This window comes from Leiobunum rupestre, chromosome 7 (genome assembly GCF_980474605.1).
Source record: "Leiobunum rupestre chromosome 7, qqLeiRupe1.1.hap1, whole genome shotgun sequence".
Taxonomy (NCBI): Eukaryota; Metazoa; Arthropoda; class Arachnida; order Opiliones; family Sclerosomatidae; genus Leiobunum; species Leiobunum rupestre.
The window spans coordinates 23,313,237-23,340,439 of NC_143390.1; the positions used below are offsets into that span (position 1 = coordinate 23,313,237).

The window sequence follows — 27,203 nt, forward strand, 5'->3', positions numbered from 1 at the left end:
AAAAGTATGCCAGTCAATGAAAATTAAGATAAAAAAAAACAAGTAAGAGCAGCTACTACGCTCAACATTTTATCAGTGACCTTTAACAGGGTTCGTACAAAATTTCCGAAATTAAATTCCCTGACATTTCCCGGTTTTCCCTGACCAAATTGATAAATTTTCCCTGACAAATTTTGCAGAATAAATGAATGTTTGGAGGTAAAATCTTGAAAAATATTTATTATTTATTTTAATAAATCTTTAAAAAATTTATTTGCCTGATTTTTTTGGGGGTCATATTAAAATTATCTTATTTTTTTGAATAAATTTAAAATTCTCTGACTATTCCCTGACCATTTGGAATCATTTTAAAATTCCCTGACCATTTGGAATCATTTTAAAATTCCCTGACTATTCCCTGACCATTTGGAATCATTTTCAAATTCCCTGACTATTCCCTGACCATTTGGAATCATTTTCAAATTCCCTGACTATTCCCTGACCATTTGGAAACATTTTAAAATTCCCTGACTATTCTCTGACCATTTGGAATCATTTTAAAATTCCCTGACTATTCTGACCATTTGGAATCATTTTAAAATTCCCTGACTATTCCCTGACCATTTGGAAACATTTTAAAATTATTTGACTATTCCCTGGCCATTTGGAATCATTTTAAAATTCCCTGACTTTTCCCTGGCCATTTGGAATCATTTTAAAATTCCCTGACTTTTCCCTGGCCATTTGGAAACATTTTAAAATTATTTGACTATTCCCTGGCCATTTGGAATCATTTTAAAATTCCCTGACTTTTCCCTGGCCATTTGGAAACATTTTAAAATTATTTGACTATTCCCTGGCCATTTGGAATCATTTTAAAATTCCCTGACTTTTCCCTGGCCATTTTTAATCATTTTAAAATTCCCTGACTTTTCCCTGACCTTTTGGAAACATTTTCAAATTCCCTGACTTTTCCAGGTTTTCCAGGACGTGTACGAACCCTGTTTAAAATACCACCCATAAACCAACGGAACCAAAATCTTTGCCTATCTTGCCTAATCAGTAACACGGAAGCCACCCCTTTAGTTAAATATTTTTAATTTATAAGGATCTCGTCTCTCGTCGATAGGGATGCACCGATATTAACAAAGTTATCTATCACAACAATAGTGTATATGATAAAATCATTGTAACAGACGGTTCAGTACAATATCATACCATTTAATTAAAATTTTCCATTAAAAAAGTTTGCAAGAGCATATCCGAAAATGTTTCTCTTCATTTTACGTGATTCACATTTTCTAGCACCAATCGAATATTTAGTTCATTGAGAATTTTCCTATTTTAAGTTTTTCCTGAAAATATTTTCCTTATACTATCTAGAGCGTAGCGCCGATTAAATGTCGGTCGGCGGCGTTTGGCAAAAAAGACCCGCCGATTTTTCTAAAATCATCTGCGGTGTGTATTTTTTTTTTGCCAAGGGGAAAAAATGTCTCCTCCCTCTTGAAAATTCCAAAAAAAATTCCAAAATGTTTTTGAAAGAAAAAAGTTAACTAGGAAAACTCAAAAACTTTCGGCGGCGGGAACAAAATTTATCGGCGGTGGCGTCGGCGGCGTGCCTAAGTAAATGACTTAGCTGATTTCGTTTGGCAAAAAACACCCGGCGGCGGCGGCGTGCCCACCGATTTTCCAAAAATCCCCTGCGGTGTGCTTTTTTCGGCGGCAGCGGCGTGAAGGGGTAAACATTATCCACCCCCTTTATAAAAATTTCAAAAAAAATTCAAAAACGTTTTTGAAAAAAAAAAAAGTAATGAAGTTACGTAGGAAAACTCAAAAATTTTCGGCGGATGGAACGAAATTTATCGGCGGCGGCGGTTCGGCACCAGAGAAAATATCGGCGACAGCGTTGGATCGGCGGTGCTAGGCACTACCATTGAGTTGGGAATATTAATCTAGAGATCCAATCAAATCTGCTCCTCGCGAAACAAGTTTTTGAAAAATACGAATGTGCCGTCTGCTCTAAAATGACGAGCAAACGTTATCATATGACCCGTGGCGCCATCCATTATTTTGAAGAAAAAAAATCTTTTTGCTTGAAAACGCGTCTTATTTGAACGAATCATTGAGAGATAGACGGCGCCACGGGTAGAATGATAACGTTTTCTCGTCATTTGGGACGCCGATGGGAGCAGACGACAGTATTCTTATTTTTAAAAACTTGTTTCGCGAAATACTGAAATCCGACGTTTCGATTGGACCTCTAGATTAATATTCCCAACTCAATGGGCTCTACCGGTATCGGTCAATATCGGCTTCGTTAAATCCGATATCGACCGATATCGATATTAGAAAAATAGTCCGATATATCGGTGCATCCTTAGTTGAACAGGCTGGACGTACGGCTAATGTAAAAGCAACAGACCTTTGTAGTGGTCTTGGCTGTCGGCCGTCCTCATGATATCCAGCAACTGCTGCTCCATCGGGAAGCGGATCGTGTCTAGAGGACTCGCATTCATGTTACTCGTTAGCGCTCGTTCCTGCAAAATAAAACGTCACAACTGTGGTTAATATCACGGAGCGCTCCGTACGATATAAGAAGAATACCAATTGGCGGGGCGCAACTTCTTAATTAGATCTACACGGATAAGCGGCGAAATCAGACAAGGTAGTATACAGGGTGTTACAAATGGTGATGCCAAAATGTTAAGGAGTTGTAGGGGTAAGTTGAGAAGTATGCCTGTTTTTTCCCCATTTTCCTACGAGGAGTTAAAAGAGCGCCAGAGAGCTTCAAAGCGTGGCCTACTAGCCCCTGGAAGTAGGCTGCAACAAGCGCAAATACAATCAGCGGGGAAACGCGAACATTAAGGTTTGGGTTCGTGTGATAGGTAAAAAAGGACTTTGTAAACAAATCGAGGTAACCAGCGTAAAAAAGTAAACTTAAACAGTATTTAAAGTCCCTGCTGCTTGGTTTTGCGCTTGTTGCAGCCTACGTAAAGGGGCTAGTAGGTCACACTTTGAAGTTCTCTGGCGCTCTTTTCACTCATCGCAAGGCTCCCAGCGATTTTTTTTTAATATTATAGGAATTATAGGAAAGTTCATAGAAAATATAGGAATTTATAGGAACATTTTAGCTAAAAATAGGAATTTTGAAAAAATAGGAAATTATAGGAGTATATTGAAATCCATGTTGAAATTATACCTATCACACGAACCCAAACCTTAATGTTCGCGTTTCCCTGCTGATTGTATTTGCGCTCGTTGCAGCCTACTTGCAGGGGCTAGTAGGCCACACTTTGAAGCTCTCTGGCGCTCTTTTAACTCATCGTAGGAAAATGGGGAAAAAATCAGGCATACTTCTCAACTCAACCCCTACAACTCCTTAAATTTTTTTGAAACACCCTGTATATACCCTCGAAACAGAACCCAGCTCGCAATTTGGAATACCCGTAGCGCTAATTGGTTATAAAAGGGGTCCGGGTGCGGGGCTAAAATAACCGGAAAAGATTATACTCGCGAACGTCGGCATTCGGATTAATCCGCCGAAGACCGAGAGCAAAGAAAAGGAACTGAGGAGAGAGATGGGAAACAATAGGACGTCACATTCAATGAAACAGGACGAGCCATAAAACAAAAGGAGGAAAGAGTTGGCGCGCGCTAAAACGGAAAAATAGCGATGGGATTAAATAGGGCAGTCCGAGACAAGATAATGTTGCCAGTGGAGACTTCGGCCGCGGATGACGCTTGATCGGGCGGTGAAAAGCAAAAAGCTGGAAACGGGAGAGATTAATCACTGGGCCGCACTCGTTAAAACTTTGCAGGTATCTCCGGCGACAGAAAAATCAAGTTCTCAATCCAGCGGAGAGGACTAATTAATGGAATTTCTCCGAGAGCAGGGTGACCAGGGAAAAGCTTGGAAACTTATAGGAAAAATAGGAATTTTAGGGGCGAATTATAGGAAAATACAGGAAACTAAATAGGTGAATTATAGGAAAATACAGGAAACTAAATAGGCGAATTATAGGAAAATATAGGAAACTAAATAGGCTAAATATAAAATAGGCGAATTATAGGAAAATACAGGAAACTAAATAGGCGAATTATAGGAAAATATAGGAAACTAAATAGGCTAGATATAAAATAGGCGAATTATAGGAAAATACAGGAAGTCTGGTCACCCTGCGAGAGCCATTTCGGGAAACGAGGCTTCGGGCAATAGTTGATTTTATAAAATGTCTTTACGCTTGCCCAACTTGTTGAAATGTTGCCCTGGAATAGTTCAGCCAATGCCTAAGAATAAGTTCATAAGCTCTTTAGTGGGAGAGAAAACGGATCCACAGCTGAAGCGGGGAGGCAACATTTCAACAAGATGGCCAAGGTTATTTTATAAAAAGAACTATTGTAGAACCGCCGCTTCGTGAGAAGAACAAAAATGTCCAGCGGTGTTGCCGGACTACCACACTATCTAGAAAATCCGCCCAAACTAATAGGGAATCTCGCCCAATATTGAGGCTTTAAATTATGGAGAACCAGATGGCACCTAGGAGCAAGGACAGTAGATACAGGGACGAGAAAGCAGGAAAAAAAAATTGATTTTAAACGTCTTCATATTCACGGGGAGTTAGATGTAAACAAACCGCGGCCATGGTTAAGACGTGGTTCACCATGGACAGTATTATTGTAGTTAGTTTTTACCATTTTGATGTTAAATTAAAAATAAAACTACGAGCGTAAATAAAAAAATGCCCATTTGTTTTGAACACTTAAGCCTAGTTAAGAACCGCTAAAATTAGGTGACCGCCATTTTTTTTTGTTTACAACTAACTCTCCTTGCGTTTAGGTCGTTTTAGGTGATATATTCCAACAGAGGCCGCCAATACACTTTATCGTCCCTGTATCTACTGTCCTTGCTAGGAGCAACAAACACAGCACTGCCCACAAAAGGAGAACGCAACCCGTCAAAAGTCGTGCATTTTCTTGCGTACATTTTTCATTGGTTAGACGCAATTATCGCCTGCTGCCGTCGGAAGGGGGGAAAATTCGGAAATTGTCTTCCCCATTTCCGTAAAACGTGCAGCGTAAAGGCTCGTCCAATGAAATTTGTACACAACAATGCGTTAGTGTGTTTAAAGGCTAGCTGCGTTCTCCTTGTGTTTGTTGCTCCTAGATGGCACAGCCACAATAGTCGCCTCTTCCTCCTAGCACTCTTGAAGTTGATTTTACCCCTTTGATCAAAAACAGCGGCCCAGCACTGGCATAGGTAGATTGAGAGAACTAATACCAATCGAATAACGCCTGAATTAAATTTATATCGAGTGCCGTTGAAGAGAATACGTCGATTCCCGGGGACCTATACGGAGCTATAGATTCTACTATATTATTCACCTTCACCACCGCATACACCAGGAGCTAAAACGACCAAAAACATCAAGCTATTTAGAAAAAACGCCCAAAATAATACCGAATCTCGCCCAATTTTGACGCTTTTTCCATCAAAATTATGGATAACAAAACGACCAAAAACTTGCAAGGTTGCCGGTACCAGCAAGCAAGCAATCCAGAAACCCCACCTCAAATTAATATGAAATTCCGCCCAATATTGACTTTTTTTCCATCTATCGAAATAATGGAGAATAAAACTACCAACAACAATGGTTGCCAGACTAGCACACTATCTAGAAAACCAGCCCAAACTAATCAGGGTTGGCAAGAGCCAGCCAGACTGGATTAATCCACCCTGGTTTAAGCCTGTTTTAACCACCAAATAAAATCCATGGTTAAAACCACTTTTTTTTTATAAAAAAATTGAGAAATTAATTAGAAACATTGACAAAACTTAACGTTCACTTTTTGTCGCGAGTAATGAGAGCTAACATATAAGCAATTAGGGTATCTTAAAATTAATTTTGCGCGTGAAAATACGCTGCCATGTTAGGGTATAAAAGCGGGTAAATAAGTCTGCTATACCTCACAATGTAAAGGTACTGTCACGCGCAAAAACGTAATTTTTAAATCGGGAAATTTGAGCCACGAGGGCTTGATATAAGCAATTTGATAATTTTTTATTAATGGTTTTAACCGGTTTAAACCACCGGTTACAACTGGATTTAACCATACTGGATTTTTCCATTTTTAAAAAAGCCGGTTTTTTGCCTACCCTGAAACTAATACCAGTCCCGCCCAATTTTAACGCTTTTTGAATCAAAATTAAGGAAAACCAAACGACCAAAAACTTGCCAGGTCGTTGGTGCAGGCAAACAATCCAGAAACCCCACCTCAAATTAATACGAAATTCCGCCCAATATTGACTATTTTTATAATCTATCGAAATTATGAAGAATAAAACGAACAAAACATAAAAAACACTATCTAGAAAGGCAGCCCAAAATAAATCGAAATCCAGTCCAATATTGACGCTTTTTCAATCAATAAAAATTATGGAGAATAAAACAATCGAAAACAAAAAGCGGTGTTGCCGGAACCATCAAGCTTTCTAGAAAACCCGCCCAAATTAATACCGAATACCACCCAAAATAAATGATAGATTTCCAATATAAAATTTAAATAATAAAAAAATAGGTCGCCATCTTTTCTACCGAACGTAGACGGTGGAGTTGAAAACAGAATGAACGATTCAATCGTCCAAATAAATTCACGCAACCCGCCCGATTAGGCATGGTCGTCACGGGGGGGGGGGGGGGGTGACTCGAACCGTTTTCGAGATGACGAGCGAAACTGGATCGGAATGCCGCGAGGGTGGGAGTGAAAGGGGTTTCGCGAGTCACCAACGACTGTGTCGATACGGCCGGGGGGAGGGGGAGTTAGTTAAGAGGCCGTAACATACTTCGTCGATTTTTCGTCAATCTCCTTCGGGCGTTGAATTGTCGCGCGGGAACCCAGGCGGGAGGGGGGCTATAGCACCCCCACCCCCTGCCGCCTGGGTTCCCGATGGCGGGAGGGGTTCCGGCGACATGGTAGAACGCCTTCCGAGAGGATTCAGCCAGGGGCGAATCATTTTCACGCGTGGCAGCCCATGGTCGGCGACGGATCGCCACGCGGAGGGACTTCCACTTCGACCGACTGAGTAGACGAAAGTGGGGACGGGGTAAAGTCTGCCCCCGATTTTTAGAAGTGGCGAATAAGCTTCGTATAAATCGAATACACTTTCGGAGTGCCAGGGTTAGGGTGGGATATTACCTTACATATTCATTGCGCCTAAACGGATCATCGAAGTTTGGGGAGTCGTTCGTGGTTTCAGATATACAAGTTTCGTCGAATTTGAAAATTGGTTTATTTCACTCGAATTTGAGTAAAATAAAATTGGTCTATATCATTCTCTAAAATTTAAGTAAAATGAAATTGGTCTATATCATTCTCTCGGATTTGAGTAAAATAAAATTGGTCTATATCATTCTCTTGAATTTGAGAAAAATGAAATCGGTCTATTTCATTATCTCGAATTTGAGTAAAATGAAATTGGTCTATACCATTCTCTCGAATTTGAGTGAAATGAAATTGGTCTATACCATTCTCTCGAATTTGAGAAAAATGAAATCCGTCTATACCATTCTCTCGAATTTGAGAAAAATGAAATCCGTCTATACCATTCTCTCGAATTTGAGAAAAATGAAATCCGTCTATATCATTCTCTCGAATTTGAGTAAAATGAAATTGGTCTATTTCACTCGAATTTGAGTAAAACGAAATCCGTCTATTTCACTCGAATTTGAGTAAAACGAAATCCGTCTATTTCACTCGAATTTGAGTAAAACGAAATCCGTCTATTTCACTCGAATTTGAGTAAAACGAAATCCGTCTATTTCACTCGAATTTGAGTAAAACGAAATCCGTCTATTTCACTCGAATTTGAGTAAAACGAAATCCGTCTATTTCACTCGAATTTGAGTAAAACGAAATCCGTCTATTTCACTCGAATTTGAGTAAAACGAAATCCGTCTATTTCACTCGAATTTGAGTAAAACGAAATCCGTCTATTTCACTCGAATTTGAGTAAAACGAAATCCGTCTATTTCACTCGAATTTGAGTAAAACGAAATCCGTCTATTTCACTCGAATTTGAGTAAAACGAAATCCGTCTATTTCACTCGAATTTGAGTAAAACGAAATCCGTCTATTTCACTCGAATTTGAGTAAAACGAAATCCGTCTATTTCACTCGAATTTGAGTAAAACGAAATCCGTCTATTTCACTCGAATTTGAGTAAAACGAAATCCGTCTATTTCACTCGAATTTGAGTAAAACGAAATCCGTCTATTTCACTCGAATTTGAGTAAAACGAAATCCGTCTATTTCACTCGAATTTGAGTAAAACGAAATCCGTCTATTTCACTCGAATTTGAGTAAAACGAAATCCGTCTATTTCACTCGAATTTGAGTAAAACGAAATCCGTCTATTTCACTCGAATTTGAGTAAAACGAAATCCGTCTATTTCACTCGAATTTGAGTAAAACGAAATCCGTCTATTTCACTCGAATTTGAGTAAAACGAAATCCGTCTATTTCACTCGAATTTGAGTAAAACGAAATCCGTCTATTTCACTCGAATTTGAGTAAAACGAAATCCGTCTATTTCACTCGAATTTGAGTAAAACGAAATCCGTCTATTTCACTCGAATTTGAGTAAAACGAAATCCGTCTATTTCACTCGAATTTGAGTAAAACGAAATCCGTCTATTTCACTCGAATTTGAGTAAAACGAAATCCGTCTATTTCACTCGAATTTGAGTAAAACGAAATCCGTCTATTTCACTCGAATTTGAGTAAAACGAAATCCGTCTATTTCACTCGAATTTGAGTAAAACGAAATCCGTCTATTTCACTCGAATTTGAGTAAAACGAAATCCGTCTATTTCACTCGAATTTGAGTAAAATGAATTTTTCTATCGCAAAAACATACGATAAGCTAAACGACCCGTAACGTTTTGTCTCGAAGCCAATTTTATTCGAAAAACTACTAAGTAAAATATGCCCATTATTTAAGTCAGTCGATTAATTAATAATCTCCTATCTAAGAGATAGATATATTCCCAAACTAAATAGATGGATTACAGTTCTAAATCGGTAAAGTACCGAGGCAGTTTTTTCGGAACATTTTCCGTATTTTTCCGAAAAAAAGAAAAAAGATTTTCATTCCATGATTAGCGGCATTTTCGCCTCTAAAAGTAAAACTAAATTTTTAGACTTGTCTAGAATAAAAAATTTCCCGAAAATTACCAACTCTAACATTAATCATATTTTCATCTTTATTAAAATATGAAATATTATAGCGTTTATTTACTTACGAAAAAGAGATGAAAATGTAATTTCTTATTAATAATTGTATATACGCTCAGAGGCCTTGAACAATGACAGCGTGCTTGTCAGTGGAAAAATAATACACAAATAAATCTTGGAAATTAATTAAATATAAAAATAAGCTCGTAAAATGATAATAATAAAGACATCAGTAAAAGGATAAAATGGCATATCGCAAACTACTAGAGACATAAGCTCGTACGCAACAATGGCCCTCTAAGAAAAAATATACGTATATTGGAGGCGAGAAAACTTACGTGTTAAATCAAAGAAAATATATTCGGTAGGGCGAGTGGGTGGGCGACGGCAAATTATTCAGACGTACATTATAGTCAGATATCGCTGCGGATAGGGTGGCAGCAGACAAGTACGGCCGTAAAACCCAAGCTTCCCCGGAACATTAAGTACAGATTTCGGGAAAGGATTAAAGGAGGTTGCCGAACCGCGCCGCGTCTCAGTCTCTGGCGCGTTGGTGGGGCATCCCTCGACCATCGCACGCGAGACACCCAGTCACGAGTACCAGCCTATCTGTCTGTCTGCGCGTCCGAGATTCCAGAGTGTGTTTGTCGGCGGGTGGCTTGGGCTGAGACGTCTACCTTGGAAATTTTAAACCTCGCTCGAATGAAGGAAGGTCTGGGTCACTATGCCAATAAATATATAAAGTAAGTCGTTGCGGAACTAAAGCGACCGAGAGCGAGTTAAGTAGTTGATTCCGAGACAAGCCTGGTCTAGACTCTAGACACCGATCCTAAAACCGTCTACGAGAGAATCATAATTCCTTTACCGCCCGTTTAAAAGGCCCAATAGCGGTGTCTAGCGTAAACCCCCGTAACTCTCCGAGTAGACTGTTCGGTCAAACGCGTCGATTGGGTGAAGTTAACGTATCTCGAAACCACCTTTGACTAAACTAAACGAACAAAAACTTTGCTAGACTTTTACATACATCGAAAAGCAGTCGCTCCCCTCTAAAACTCTGACGGCGGCCAGACAGACGCGACTGTTGGATATAATTTTGACCCATGGCAACTAATCTTCGCCGACGCGGAGTCAAAAGACCATAACACGCAGTCTAGGAAATATCGTTTTTAGCCGAGTCTATTTATTACGTAATCGGAGAGGGCAGCGCCGCCATTCGGAGGCGGCGAACAAACATCAATAAGGAGTTATAAGGCAGAACATATTCGTTCGTTCGCCAGTTCGCCGGCGAAAATTTTACTCCGACGCTTCGAGTCGGAACTAATTATTATCAAACATTCGGGAAAATATTCCATTAAAAGAGTAATTAATGCGAAGTCGGCTTGTTCGAGCAACAATAATTTGCGCCAAATCCGAAAACGCCCCTCGACTACGTATAATATATAACACAGTCAATTTTGTAATACAAGCCTTAAAACCCGCCAAAATGCCGATTCAAGCCTTTGCCAAATTATTTTAAATTTATGTAAGACGAAATGACGTCCGAATTCCTCAAATTGTTAAGATTTAATTTATTAATATTGGAGTGTCTGAGATGTTCTACTAGCAAATAGTTATTTTTTTTAAACATTTCAGATTTTGAAGTATAGAAAATGTTATACTTACGCGTGAGTAGTTATGGACTTATGGTATTACGCGTCCGTGGGAAACTAATTCCCATTCGAACAAATCCTACAATTTTTGCGGATTTCCAATAAATTTTCGAGGATCTTTTACTACGCTATACTTAAACATCATTTTATTCAATGTTTTCTGGCACATACAAATTAAAAAATATATTAAAAAGTGTAAATGAATTTAAATAAAAAAACTATCAGATTAATTGAAAAGCTAGCGCTAAATTTCACAAAAATCGCAATGCATTGAACCCAAATTACACAAGGCATAACAATTTCAGTACGGACATACTTAACCTAACCTAACCTAACCCTAACTCAAAAGGATATATTATAATCATCTGAACATATAGCCAACCCAATCTATATTATCAACGGATCCAAAGTATATTTATATAAGCTAACGCCTAATATTTATTTGATTCGGTAAAATCGGATCCCGCTAACCTCATAATAATAATTATTATTATGATTATTATTCTTATCAAATAACATATTATCATTAGTTAGTTAATCGATAATTTTCTTATTTTTAAAAGCTTTTCCTAAAAATATTTTTCTAATACTGGTATCGGCCAATATAGAAAAATAGGCCGATATTTCGGTGCATTCCTAATATATATAGGCTATACAGGGTGTTTCAAAAGGTTTTGCAAAAATTTTAAGGAGTTGTAGGGGGTGAGTTGAGAAGTATGCCTGTGTTTTCCCATTTTCCTACGATGAGTGAAAAGAGCGCCAGAGAGCTTCAAAGTGTGGCCTACTAGCCCCTGGAAGTAGGCTGCAACAAGTGCAAAACCAAGCACCAGGGACTTTAAATACTGTTTAAGTTTCTTACGCTGGTTACCTCAATTTGTTCAAAGTCCTTTTACCTATCACACGAACCCAAACCTTAATGTTCGCGTTTCCCTGCTGGTTGGTTTTGCGCTCGTTGCAGCCTATTTCCAAAGGCTAGTAGGCCACACTTTGAAGCTATCAGGCACTCATCGTAGGAAAATGGGAAAAAACAGGCATACTTCTCAACTCACCCCCTACAACTCCTTCAAATGTTTGCATAACCTTTTGAAACACCTTGTATATTGATTCGCTTATATGGGAGAACACCAAATTTAATCCGTCTTAAATCTTAATTTATATAGTTTTACAATCTCGAATCAAGTAAGGCGCTTAATTTGGTATTATTATTCCTAGTTTAATTGCACACCGTAGAATCTCAATAGGGACCAATCGATTCCAAGCGAATCAATTTACGGGATTAAATATGGCCAAACTACAAACTATCATCAATTCCGGAACGAGTCCTCTCTCTAATCTAAGAATGCGCGGCGTAACTTAGGACCTTTAATTGTCGATATATTTTACACTCCGAAACCAGATTTGGACTAATCAACTAAATAGATTAATTTCGCCAAAGCGAAGCCCTCGCGACGGAGAAGAGCCGCAAGAATCATCATTTAAATTTAAATTAGGTATTAAATCGTACACGGACCGGGGCACTACGCCAATTCCTTTTGAAATTATAAGACGCAGACACTATAATGAACGGGTACTTAGTTAGCTCCGAAAGAGGATGGACTTAAAAGAAAAATAATTTAATTCCGTCCAGCGTAGACTTAAGCCTGGTTTTCACTTGGCGGAAATTCCGTCGGTTTTCGGTTTTGTGTGGCGATTTTCATTTCTATTTTTTTCGCTCAGTTGGGCGATTTCGCTCTTTTTCAACCAATCAAAAACCATTTTCGAAAGGTGACTGTGACGTCAGGGGGATGGTTAATTTCCCGCTTCTCGCATCCGGAACTCGGCCACGTGCTTTTCTGTGAATTTTGGAACGTGTTTTTTTTTATACCCTTGTTGCCTTCTTTTCCAGTATGTTTCTTTCACACAAACCGATCTTTCATAACTCATATTTCTTTGAACACGATAGATCATGTAAAATAACATTAAATTTAAAATGCTTACATGAGCTTTAATCAATAGTTCACTATTATGATCAGATAAATAATCCATTTTTAGGCCTAGGCTTAAATCTCCACTATCAGACGAAAAACGACGAACTCGCTGCCTGAAAGAAATCGCTTTATTTCCGCCCTAAAAAAACGCCAAGTGAAAATGCTAAAACGCCGACAGTGAGCGAAACGTCGAAAACCATATCGCCGACGTCAAACTTTCTGTCGGTGATTTTCCGCCAAGTGAAAACCAGGCTTTAACGATTACTTTTGGTCGCGAAAAGTAAGTTTTCTAATAGTAATTATTACAGCCGTTAGATGGCGGCGCGGTTATTGAAACGCTCTTATTGTTCCGAGTTGAGAAAGAGCCAGAGGGAACGAGGAAGTCTGATCAATTTCTAAAAATAAACCAGACTGAGTTTAAAGTTTAAAATCCTCCTCTTCCAGTACCTTTTCTTCGCAACCGGAAGTCTCTCGAAACTCGTTAAAACTACATCGTTTTATCTCTATTAAAAATAGAGAAAAACTATTTTCTAGAATTCTTCGGCACTCTATACTAGACCTAGACCTCAATGAGTGCGGTCGTTTTATCTAATTAATTCCCCCCCCCCCCCGTTGGAATTCTTATTTCTAGCATCTAAATCTCGCTCTGTTACGTCGGAGAATAAGGTTGACGCTTGGCCACTAGCCAAGAGGATTGTTTATTGGTCGGGGATGGTAAGCCTCGGTCCGCCAGGATTCCACGTTGTGAATTAGTGATTGACTGAGGTTTGAGCTACCGAGGGCAGCTGCAATTAGGAGAAACCCTTTTACTCGTAAATATTGCTCCTCCCTCAATATATCCGTATTTTCAATTTCCAATACTGAATTCGGCTTTATAAATTACTTTTAGCGTGGCTGGGTGAGCCGACGTCCTAGACTAAACAGGGTTGCCACCTAATTTTCAGATTCGAATTCCCTGATTATTCCCTGACCATTTTAAGAGATTTTCCCTAACCATTTTAAGAGATTTTCCCTGACCATTTTAAGAGATTTTCCCTGACCATTTTAAGAGATTTTCCCTGACCATGTTAAGGCCAAATTTTTATTTTTAAATTTTACTTTTATTAGAAGTTGATAAATTTCAATGGACTTATATTTCAGTAAAAAGGTTATTGCAATGTTGAAAAAATTAGCCATACTTTCAAGGAAATAAATGATAATCATAGAATGTGTCCTAGATCTAGAGTAAAATTACCCTAAAACAGTGTCAAGAGAAAATCGAATTCCCTGACTTTTTAGGCCCATCATTAAATTCCCTGACTTTTTAGGCCCATTATTAAATTTCCTGACTTTTCCCTGATTTCAATAACGTGCGACAACCCTGTTAATATTGATTGGCCCTCGCCTTTGATAGTCAACCGTCTATAGGTGGTTTGTACGAAACTACACAGACGACTTTGTAAAAATATAAAGCTTCTTTGTGGCTGGGTTAACCGATTTAGATAAATCAAGTGATTTTTTAAAAACCATTGATTTAAATCACCTATTCAATGAAAATTTACAAAAGTAGATTCTGTAGCAATGTCAATACAGATAATTTTTTGTTTTCAATTAGGAATTAAATTTAATTAAGATTAATTCCAAATTTGGTTTACATTACCAGTCAACTCACAATATTAATCACTCATAAATTGTTATAAAAATTAAAGATTTTTTTTAATCAATACACATCTGATTTAAATCAAATAAATTTAAAAAAATAAATATAAAAATCAATAACCCTGCTTCATGGAGGTGGTTTTAGTGGACAGCAAGATCACGGACAGTTAAGTAAACACAATCCCCCCGATGTATTAACTATATTTTAAATAAAAAAATTAAATTTGAACAAATTTCCAATCACCATGTACGTTAACTTAAGAAATTAAGTAGCGAAACGCGAACACTTAAATTTAAATTAATTTTTAGACAAATCGAAATTTTCGAGTTACTTGGTTTTGGAAATATGGTAGCGAAACGCGAACCCATTAATTTAACTTGATTTACAAACAAACCGAATTTTTCGAGTTATCTGGTTTTGGAAAGGAAGTAGCGACACGTGAACGAATTTATTTGGACTTAGATGGCACCTGTATCATTTGGTACGAAATTCAAATATCATAATAGTGCGTACCCGGGTTATGAGGTTCAGAAATATCTCACTTAAAATTAAAATTTCTTAATGCAACCGAAAACTTTGTTCACAAATAATCAGTACTAACTAAAAATGTAATTTACATTTTAAGTTGAAAATCGCCAACAAGTACTAAAATGGGCAACTGCCCCACTTCCGGGGCCCTGATCTCACAAATGTTATTAATGCCGGCGAGGACATGATATTTCCAATTAATTGAAGTATCATGTGTCTTTGTATCTCTAACGTACCGCGAGGAATCGTGCGAACACCGGACACCATACGTCAAACTAATACACACAAATCCTTTAGGATTGTGTGTAATGAATTAGAAATATATAATAATAATATTATTATAAAATCGCCACGACATAGCGCTTTAAATCAACGTCGATGCAAAAGTGGTTATTTGTCAACCATTAAAGAGCAATCTATATACAACGGCAGGAATCCATACCTCTACTTGGAATGCTTATCGCGGCAGATTTTCGTCTCGATGTGGCTGACGGTTTTTTTGACGTCACTATCTTAACAAACAACAACGTGAGAGGGGAACGCAGCAAAGGGGATTTTTTTCTCTCGTAGGCGGGGCCAAAGCCGTCAGATACGCGATACGGCAGGATAAGCATTCCAAGTAGAGGTATGGATTCCTGCCTATGTGGATACTTCCCTCGTTAGAGTTATATTATAAACGTTCGCGTAGAAATGACATTTTTCGATTGTGGGAAGAAGAAGTAAAGTTTATCACTTAAAGGAATTTTTATATAAACATTCACCGTTTAAAAATGAAGGGACCAAAATAATAATAAATGGACTATCAGAGTGTGTAGGTAGATGTTTGGGTGTTTATAATAGCAAGAGGCGATGAATATTCAATATCCGTATTTCGCGCGTTTTGGCGTGAACGCGGATAAATATAGGTACGAGGAGGAAAAATGACGGTTGCCTTGGAAACCACTAATATATTCCGAGACTTAATTCAATGCTTGATAAAGCGTACATGTATCGAGATGTAAGGAGAGAGAGCTTTTATTATTAGCAGTTTTAGTAGCGAAAACCTCGGGATTAGTTATGGGAGAAGAGCCGGCTCACCCTCTCTTCGATGGCCGTTTGAAATATTTACACGAACCGATCGCTACATTCGAAACGACACCTTACTGGACAGCGGGAGTCAAAGGAAGAGGATGCGGTACGGTCAACGGGTAGCGGTGCGAGGTAAAGTCAGGAGGAAATAGCTGTCACGAGTCGACGGGGCGATTCCGAGCGACCAGCGCGGGGATTAGGGTGGTGAGAGAGAGGAGAAAATCTGATCCCGGCCGGGATTCCGCGCGGCTTCAAAGGCTTAAAGACCGAACTACAACATCAACAAAGCCGAATACGCCTCGCTTTCGCCCCTGCCGAATCTAATAGCGCCCCGCCCTGTTGGACGCTTTCGGGCAAAGCACGCCGAGGAAATTAGTTGTTTACTTTGATCGGTAGCGCCAGCCATATCTATAGGCGTATCTCTCGCGTATTCATAGAGCTCTACTCTCGACGCCAGTCTCGTCCGACTCTCCCGGGTAGAACCTTTTCACTCTCTTTGAAATCAAACGTCCACTTGGTACGGATAAAAGGAGGGAGACCCGCCTACCACATTACCCGGTTCCTACTTCATCGAGCATTGACCAAAATATTACTCCGTTTTCTCTAGTAGAAGCCCAGCCACCGGATGCCATTCCGTTTGAAGTTGAAGGGGGAGATCATTCTCGCGGATTGCCGCAAAGTTACCAAAGACAGGTGGAATTTACATAAAGCTTGTTTCCGAAAATTAAGATCGGAGGGTCGGGAAATATATTTTGCTACCGGAGGGTCGGGAAATATTATTTGCTACCGGAGGGTCGGGAAATATTATTTGCTACCGGAGGGTCGGGAAATATTATTTGCTACCGGAGGGTCGGGAAATATTATTTGCTACCGGAGGGTCGGGAAATATATTTTGCTACCGGAGGGTCGGGAAATATATTTTGCTACCGGAGGGTCGGGAAATATATTTTGCTACCGGAGGGTCGGGAAATATTATTTGCTACCGGAGGGTCGGGAAATATTATTTGCTACCGGAGGGTCGGGAAATATTATTTGCTACCGGAGGGTCGGGAAATATTATTTGCTACCGGAGGGTCGGGAAATATTATTTGCTACCGGAGGGTCGGGAAATATTATTTGCTACCGGAGGGTGGGGAAATATTATTTGCTACCGGAGGGTCGGGAAATATATTTTGCTACCGGAGGGTCGGGAAATATTTGCTACCGGAGGGTCGGGAAATATTTGCTATCGGAGGGTCGGGAAATATTATTTGCTACCGGAGGGTCGGGAAATATATTTTGCTACCGGAGGATCGGGAAATATATTTTTATACCGGTGGGTCGGGAAATATATTTTTATACCGGTGGGTCGGGAAATATATTTTTATACCGGTGGGTCGGGAAATATATTTTTATACCGGTGGGTCGGGAAATATATTTTTATACCGGTGGGTCGGGAAAAATTATACAGGACTGTCGAAAACTTCATTCAATTCATACACGAGTGTGTCGAAGGCGCTCTGCGGCACCCTGTATATGGATCAAAGTTTATGTAATATTAAATAATATTGTTATAAATATTCGCGACCGAAAGGTAACCCTGCGCCCCCTAGATAGGTATAGCGGCTAAAGCAGACACTATTAGTTTTACCTCAACGTTATTCGGAAATTTGACTTTATAAATAATGATACTTGCATTTTAATATAATTTTTGCATCGTTTGCTTATATTTTGATAAGTTTATTTAAGAAAAAAAGTTAATTTGTTAGAACTTTCCTAGGTGCTCCCTCGGAGAAGCTAGCGCCATTACGCCAACTAGACTCGTTTCGGTCGCGAATAAACTACAACCATACGGTAATTTACCAACCCACCAAATAATATTAATTTGAAAATAATAGTGTAACTTATAGCTTTACTGTATCGAGATCTATAGGAGCAACAAACACAAGGAGAACGCAGCTAGCCTTTAAACACGCTAACGAAGGGTTGTGTAAGAATTTCATTGGACGAGCGTCACGAGCCTTTACGCTGAACGTTTTACGGGCGGGGGGGGGGGGGAAGACAATTTCAGAATTTTCCCCTTCCGACGGCAGCAGGCGCTGAAGCGTCTAGCCAATGAAAAACGTACACAAGAAAATCCACGACTTTTGACGGGTTGCGTTCTCCTTGTGTGGGGTGTTGTGTTTGTTGCTCCTAGATTACAGTTTCATATCCCAGATGCACTGGGTAACGTTCTTTGAATAACACCCATTTAAAAAAATTATATTCATTGTGAAATATATACAATTTTAACTCGTTACATAAAACATATTTTTTAAAGAGTTAAACGTATCATTTGTTAAAGAACGGTTTTAAAAATATTTGGGGTATAGAAAAGTAAGTATACACTTTTTTTTTAGTAGAAATAAAACGTAAAACATTTACTCACAAAGAGAGTACCCGAGGTGTTTATTTCCAATTTTGTTCAAAGTCGGGCGTAATGTAGACCTATATGAGATATGAAATGTCCCAAAAGGAGACGATGCACTACCCATTCGATTTGCCATGGCAACCGAAAATGTTTTTGACCACTTAAAACAATAAGATTTTTTCCTCATCTTACCCAAAAATTTTACAATTTTACCTAAAAATGTTCCAATTTACCCAAACTTGATGAAATTTACCTAAATGTGGTCTAAATTACCCATTTCGTGATTTTAATTTTTTTTTAAATTTTCCAGTAAAACCGAGAAAATTCCAGGCTTTTTAAATGGAGATTTTTTGTTTTAAGTGGCCAAAAACATTTTCGGTTGCCATGGCAAATCGAATATGTAGTGCAACGTCTCCTTTTGGGCAATTTCATATCTCATATTGGTCTACATTACGCCCGACTTTGAACAAAATTGGAAATAAACACCTCGGGTACTCTCCTTTTGTCAGTGGATTCGGGATTTGAATCGAATGACTTTTTTTTTTAAAAAATCACTTGATTTAAATCATGATTTATTTTTTAAATCAGCCAAACCTATTCAATCTGTGCCGTTCGATAATAAAATACCTTATTTTCGACTAGATTTAGGGCGTGGTCATTTTGAAAAGTATACGAGCGTGTCAGCACAAAATAAAATGTTACCGTTCAAGGTTCTTAGGGACCTAAATACGTTCATGACTGTATCTAATATAAAATACCAGTTTGAGAAGCGAGCACTCAATGAAAAGGGAATGTAAGGATTAAATAACTAACTTAGGATTAAAAGGTAAAGGTTAATCTTTACAGGATTTTCAGGGAGGGGGGGGGGTATTAGAAAATCAAACGTCATCAGTACGTAAGCGACTTGACGTCATAGGTGGGGGTAATAAAGGATTATCGAAGAGTTTCGGGCCGCGAGAAGAGCAAAATATCTATCTCTTCTTTCCATTAAAATTACAGAAATGCTGGCGAGGAATTCAATTCCGAGGGACTTAATTAGTTTCTGCCGTTTTGCTAATGACGAGCGCATCACTGGGGAAATGTTAGCGGACCCCCTTCCGACCATCGTATTTAGCTAATAGCTAAAATCAATTGACCGTCGCGGCAGAAAATTTCCGAGAAAAATATCATTAAAAATGGTTAGACGAAATTTGGAAAATTGGCATGAAAAATTACTCTTGGGGGTATATGAAAAAAAATTGCTCTTGGGAGATACGAAAAAATAAATATGTATCTTCTCCTATGATTCTCCAAATACAAGGACGTTTTTCCAATTCCCACGGGTTGGAGAAAATTAAACGTCATATTTTTTACGGTATATAGGGAATACGAACGCAATATTCCCAAAAGTCCTATTTTCCATATATATACCAAATAAAATGAAATTGTAGCTTCGCAATGAAATTACTACATGGTTTGTACGAAATTTAAGAAATAAATTTACCCGACCTTTCCAAGTTTTAAACCTGGCCAATTTTCTAAATTTTTCTTGACCATTTTTGTACAATAAATGAAATGTTTGAGGGCAAGTTTTACAAAACCTTTAATATTCATATTATTAATACATTTTACCTGATTTGTTTTGGGCCATTTTCAAATTCCCTGATTTGTTTTGGGCCATTTTCAAGTTCCCTGACTTTTAGGGAGATTTTCAAATTCCCTGACTATTTTGCCTATTTTCAAAATTCCCTGATTGGTTTTTGGCTACTTTCGTATTCCCTGACTGGTTTTTGGCTATTTTCAAATTCTCAAACTTTCTGACTATTTTCAAATTACATGACTTTTTGGAGCTATTTTCAAATTCCCAGACTTTTTGCCTATTTTCAAATTACCATACTTCTTTTACCTATTATCAAATTCCCTGACTATTTTTGCTATTTTTAAATTCCCAGACTTTTTGCCTATTTTCAAATTCCCTGACTATTTGGGCTATTTTCAAATTCCCATACTTTTTTTTGCCAATTTTCAAATTCTCTGACTATTTGGGCTATTTTAAAATTCACTGAATATTTGGGCTATTTTCGTATTCCCCGACTGTTTTTTGGCTATTTTTAAATTCCCTGACTGGTTTTTGGCTATTTTAAAATTTCCTGGCTTGTTTTTGGCTATTTTCAAATTCCCAAACTTTTTGACTATTTTAAAATTCCATTACTTTTCCAGGTCGTGTACGAACCTTGTACTAAAGCTAAGACTTGGCTATTTTTTTCTTTGTGGACTTCCTTCCACGAACTAAACCTAAATGATGAAACTTTTAACTCTTTTCGAGAAAAGTCAATTAAACTCCCAAAAGTTCACCGCCCTTTAAAAATGACAACCAAGTGAAATTGGTTATAAAAATATCGACATCGAAAATAATCCCCAACGCGTTTTACCATAAAAAAAAGAGGCCTAATAAAAAAATAGTTATCAAAAGTCGAGCTTTAAGCTTCGTCTTCCCTAAATAACACAAATCGAGGGAGGGGGGGGGGGAAGGAGTGAATAATTGATGGATTCGAGTTTCCGGAGGATACCTTTTCATCAATGGACCCATACAAGAGGCAATGTACCGGCGAAACGTCTTCAAAGGGATCGGAGCCATAGGCGAGAAGAAAAAAGCGTCCAGGAGGAGGAGGAAGAGGGATGGAAGGAGAAAATACTAAGAGAAAGGATTCGCGGGGGGGGGGTGCGTATTCGTTTAATAATGAAAAGGATTCCCACCCCCCGGTCGCTACCGTAGCGAGAAAACAGTTTCGGCTACATTAATCATTCACCTAATGATAGGCAAGACAGCCTGAAGGCCTTATCTGAGCAAATGGGTGCCAGGGGGGGGGGGGGGGGCTGGCACTCGCTACTACGCAATTTGTTAAAAAGAAAATTTAACAAATAAATATAAAGAATAATATATATAAAGAAGGGGAGGAAATATGGGAAGATTCCACCCCCCAACGGCCACTTCGCGAGACATGACCTATATTCTCCGCTTTCTAGGGTCGTTAATGAGCCAAGGTAATAATGACCCGCGATTCTAGAGAGTGATATGCCTCCCCTCCCCCATTATTAATGATTGGATTAAGACGGCCGTAATCTACCTTGCTTTTATTTTTTTACTTCTAAAAGCTAAATTATCGGAAAAGCTATAGAAATGCATTAGTTGTTTTTCAACTTTCTAATGGAACTCTATAAAAGAAAGGGTAATATTTTACCTAGAGGTCGGTAACGGTTAATCATTGTCCATGTTTAAATTGATTTTTTCGGGGGGAAAATGTAAACAAAGAAATTTACCGGTTAATATTTCGGAAAATGGTTAAAAAAACATGTATTATTCGTAAAATTTTTGCTTTTTATCGAAAAAAACGTTGTTTTTCCGATTAATTTTACAAATTTATCAATAAATTAATCGGATAATACAGAAAAATAAATTACTTGATCAAAACGTTTTACGAATAATTTGGAGAGCTTTATCTATTGAAGAAAAGTTAACCATCCCCGACCTCTAATTTTACCGCTATGATATTGGGATGTTGTGCCCCTTACGCGTTGGCTTTTAAATGGATCGTGTACACCGAATCATTGCAAATAGAACACTTCTACAGGCGTTTAAGTTTATATTACTATGCAAATTTCAAAATAATTATCCTTTAATAAAAAAATTATAACGCCGGATTGCCGCAATTATCTTTTAATTCAAAATTTCCTGATTTTTCTAGGCTTACCCACACCTTTTTAACTCAATATTAAAATTTTGCAAGATTTTACTTGTTTAATAAGATGATCCCCCCTTTAAAATTCTTTTCCATTTAAAATGAAATCACCTTCCCTTTTTTTTGATATTTTATCCAGTTCTTAAAGTTACCTGGCCTTTCCCCGAATTCCTAGTCCAAATTTCAAATTCCCCGAATTCCTAGTCCAAATTTCAAATTCCCCGAATTCCTAGTCCAAATTTCAAATTCCCCGAATTCCTAGTCCAAATTTCAAATTCCCCGAATTCCTAGTCCAAATTTCAAAATCCCCGAATTCCTAGTCCAAATTTCAAATTCCCCGAATTCCTAGTCCAAATTTCAAATTCCCCGAATTCCTAGTCCAAATTTCAAATTCCCCGAATTCCAAGTCCAAATTTCAAATTCCCCGAATTCCTAGTCCAAATTTCAAATTCCCCGAATTCCTAGTCCAAATTTCAAAATCCCCGAATTCCTAGTCCAAATTTCAAAATCCCCGAATTCCTAGTCCAAATTTCAAATTCCCCGAATTCCTAGTCCAAATTTCAAATTTTCCGAATTCTTGGCCCTATATTTCAAATTCCCCGAATTCTTGGCCCTATATTTCAAATTCCCCGAATTCTTGGCCCATAATTCAAATTCCCCGAATTCTTGGCCCATAATTCAAATTCCCCGAATTCTTGGCCCATAATTCAAATTCCCCGAATTCTTGGCCCATAATTCAAATTAATAAACATTCAGAGTGCCCTATATTTGAGCAGTCCCTTGCAATTTATAATGAAATTCTTCACCAATTATTGCATGGCGGTCGCTCGGGCTTCCGTTGAATTCCAACGTTAAGATAATTATGTTTATTAGTTTAACTGATATCGGCAGATCTCCAAGTAAAGCCAGAGTTCCTACACAGTACTGATGAGCCCCAAAAGGGCGAAACCGGTCTACTGTTGGAATCTCTGGCTAAAATTTTGACTTTTGATATTTCAAATTCCCCGAATTCTTGGCCCATATTTCAAATTCCCCGAATTATTGGCCCTATATTTCAAATTCCCCGAATTCTTGGTCCTATATTTCAAATTCCCCGAATTTTTGGCCCTATATTTCAAATTCCCCGAATTTTTGGCCCTATATTTCAAATTCCCCGAATTCTTGGTCTTATTTTCAAATTCCCCGAATTCTTGGTCTTATTTTCAAATTCCCCGAATTCTTGGCCCTATATTTCAAATTCCCCGAATTCTTGGTCTTATTTTCAAATTCCCCGAATTCTTGGCCCTATATTTCAAATTCCCCGAATTCTTGGTCTTATTTTCAAATTCCCGAATTCTTGGCCCTATATTTCAAATTCCCCGAATTCTTGGCCCTATATTTCAAATTCCCCGAATTCTTGGCCCTATATTTCAAATTCCCCGAATTCTTGGTCTTATTTTCAAATTCCCCGAATTCTTGGCCCTATATTTCAAATTCCCCGAATTCTTGGTCTTATTTTCAAATTCCCGAATTCTTGGCCCTATATTTCAAATTCCCCGAATTCTTGGCCCTATATTTCAAATTCCCCGAATTCTTGGCCCTATATTTCAAATTCCCCGAATTCTTGGTCTTATTTTCAAATTCCCCGAATTCTTGGTTTTATTTTCAATTTCCCCGTCTTTTCCCTAATTATCTAACAACCCTTCAAAGTTTCAATCCTTTAATCCGCCTTTACAAAATTATCTTTTTAAAACCGTCAAATTTGTCACTAGTTGTATGAATAGATGACCTAAATTCGAAATCATTTGATTTCGTTGGAACGAAGCAGCCCTCATCCCCGGGGATAATTGGCCAACAAATATGAACGGAAGAGCCGAGGCGGCCCTAAACTTCACGAAATCGGTCAATATTTATCCATCGCCAATTTTTCTAAAGATATGTTTATTTCTTTTTCCGAACTCATCAACTAAATATTGCTTCCTCTTTTTTGGGGAAATATTTTCAATCTTCACTCTGGATGAAAAGAGAAGCGTATGAAAATATACACAAAACCGCGTTACGCGTCAAGAGTCGAATAATTTTCTCGTCATGGAAGAAAAATATTCTAACGCGCCAGAGGAATCAACTTTCGAGCTCGAGATTGACGCAGGTGCGTCAAAGCGAAAATTGTCCCTCGGGAAGAAATTATGCAAATATTTGGGACGGAGGAGAGGACTAAAAAGAGTTAGCGAGTGAAGATAAAATGGCAGGCGCGTATGAAAAACTAAATCTACTTTCTCTCCCTGGAAATTTTTATCTACGGTGAATTTTCAACGTGTCAAAAAAAAGGGAAGACGATACGAGTGTTCGTTCGGGTTCGCGTGCCGGTCAGAGTGTTTACTTCTTGGCGAGATTAAGGCCCGGGTAGTAAAGCAACAATGACCGGCTGATGTCGCTACGGCCGTTCAAAGTCAAAAAAGTTTGGACAGTACATTAAGGCCTCAAAACTTCCAACAGTCTGTCGCTTTTAGCAACAACAATTTTTGGCGAGTTTGAAGGTGAAAACATTTTTAGATTAAGTTTAAAACTGCGCTTCAAATAAAATGCAAGGCTTCAAAGTTTTAATCGGAAATTTTATTTGGGATAGCCAAAAGGTCTTTTCCTTAATATCCCTACCTGACAAACGAGTCAGGATAAATGGCTTTTGAAGAATAAAAAAAAGAATTCTGGAGTGTACTTCTAAACTTCATTTTAGATTTCGAATGCAGATTTAAAAAACTTGTTTTTCTGAAATAGACTCGCTTGACTTTTACTCAATGTACGAAAATCGGAGTAATATTTTTGTGAAAAAGGTTAAATCGTACGGAGAAAAACTCGATATGAAACTAGACCACCACGAATTCTGGAGTGTCTTTAGCATTAGACTGACTCGTTACTAAGTGGGGTGGCGGATTGGTTAGCACTTTCGCCTCGCAGCAAGAGGAGCCGGGTTCGATCCCAGCTTGTGGCCCTTGGTGAAAACTCGGAACAACTCCTTCCGCGTTGAGTTTGCAAGTTCTCTCCCCACTGGTTTAAGGGGTTTCCCCCGAGTTTTTAATAAAAACTTATTGAGTTAACGGTTATAGTTAGTGTAGGGCGTGGTTGGCTCGCGTGGCATGAAGGGCTTGCCACCACCCTCCTACGCGTTGAAACCCGAATTAATGGCATTAAAAGGCGCTTGATGACTTAGGCCTAAAGTGGAGTCTTGGGTATTAGCCTAGCTGATTATTATTATTTTTAAACTTCATTTTAGATTTAAAATGCAGATTTAAAAACTTGATAACATTGGCGAATAAGTAGATAAGTCCATAATGAAAATTGATATAGGACGAAACCGATCTACCGTTGGAATTTCTGGCTATTTTATTTAATTTAATTTAATTATTCACTCGAAGATCTATTTGGTCCGAGTTTCGCGATTTTGTTTGCTCGAAGACCTATCGGTACGAGCTAATAGTAAGTTTTGAAATTTCTTCAAATTTGTTTAGGGTTTAGCTTTATTATCCCTTTTCATTATGGACTTATCTACTTATTCGCCAATTTTATCATCCTTTACAATGCAGTCCATAGGATAGGTGGTTCCTTTTAACTTAACATTTAAAAAACTTGTTTTTCTGAAATAGACTCGCTTGACTTTTACTCAATGTACGAAAATCAGAGTAATATTTAAAAGGTATTTTGGTGAAAAAGGTTAAACTGGGTATAAAACTAGACCACCACAGTAGTTTTAGCAAACTGCAAAACATATACAACAACTAGGATTGAGAATAAAATGTACATACAAGAAGCACGCGATCCGGCGATCTTGAGACGTAAATACTCTTTTCCCAGAAATTACGCGCAATCAATCTCCTAGACTGATGCTACAAAATTCGAGTCTACAAGCCAAGTGAAATATGGGTCAAGGACCAGTCCAGCTCACGCTTTCCCCTTCAAGCCACTAATAATAGCCCCGTTTTCACAGTATTGGAAAACAAAAACATCTAAAACTAACCTATCAGATAAGAAGAAAACTCTTCAAACAGAGTCTGCGCGCGTCTCCGGCTCTTCCTTTACGTATCGCCGAAAAAAATTATTACAAAAATATACAGGGTGTTTGCAAAGTGATGCAAAAAGTTTAAGGAGTTTTAGTTGGTGAGTTGAGAAGTATGCCTGTTTTTTCCCATTTTTCTACGATGAGTTAAAAGAGTGCCAGAGAGCTTCAAAGTGTGGCCTACTAGCCCCTGGAAGCTAGGTGCAACAAACACAGGAGAACACAGCTAGCCTTTAAACACGCTAAGGCAGTGTTGTGTAGTGCTCGGATTTCTATTAATTTTTATCCATGAATAAAATAAGCCTATTATTTAAATAAAACAAACAATTATTTAAATAAATACCACTTTTATTCAAATAAACGCTTGGTTGCGTAAAAAACATAATTAAATAAGTTAAAATGATATTCTTTTTACCAACGTTTTTTAAATAAATCGGAAAATGTGTGGATAATGAATAAACAATTCCGAGCACTAGTGTTGTGTACAAATTTCATCGGACGAACCTTTATCCTGAACGTTTTTAATTGAAGACAATTTCAGAATTTTTCCCCTCCGACGGCAGCAGGCGCTAAAGGGTCTAACCAATGAAAATTGTACTCGAGAAAATCAACGACTTTTGACGGGTTGCGTTCTCCTTGCGTGGGGTGATATGTTTGTTGCTCCTAGCTGGAAGTAGGCTGCAACAAGCGCAAAACCAAGCAGCAGGGAAATGCGAACATTAAGGCATAAGTTATTTGTCGATGATTAAGGTTTGGGTTCGTGTGATACGTAAAAAATCACTTTGTAAACAAATCGAGGTAACCAGCGTAAAAAATAAAACTTAAACAGTATTTAAAGTCCCTGCTGCTTGGTTTTGCGCTTGTTGCAGCCTACTTCCAGGGGCTAGTAGGCCACAATTTGAAGCTCTCTGGCGCTCTTTTAACTCATCCTAGGAAAATGGGGAAAAAACAGGCATACTTATCAACTCACCCCCTACAACTCCTTAAAAAAATCATAACCTTTT

At 38.2% G+C, this 27,203-nt stretch overlaps 1 protein-coding gene across 2 annotated transcripts in view; it reads right to left on the reverse strand.

The window, feature by feature from the left end:
* orb2 (cytoplasmic polyadenylation element-binding protein orb2) overlaps window positions 1-27,203 on the reverse strand; it is a 127,996-nt gene that overhangs the window by 78,134 nt on the left and 22,659 nt on the right. For both annotated transcript variants that reach the window (XM_090181318.1, XM_090181319.1), the window contains exon 2: window positions 2,402-2,516. In XM_090181318.1, coding sequence (XP_090037444.1) covers window positions 2,402-2,516 — 115 coding nt within the window. The remainder of the gene's footprint in view (window positions 1-2,401; window positions 2,517-27,203) is intronic.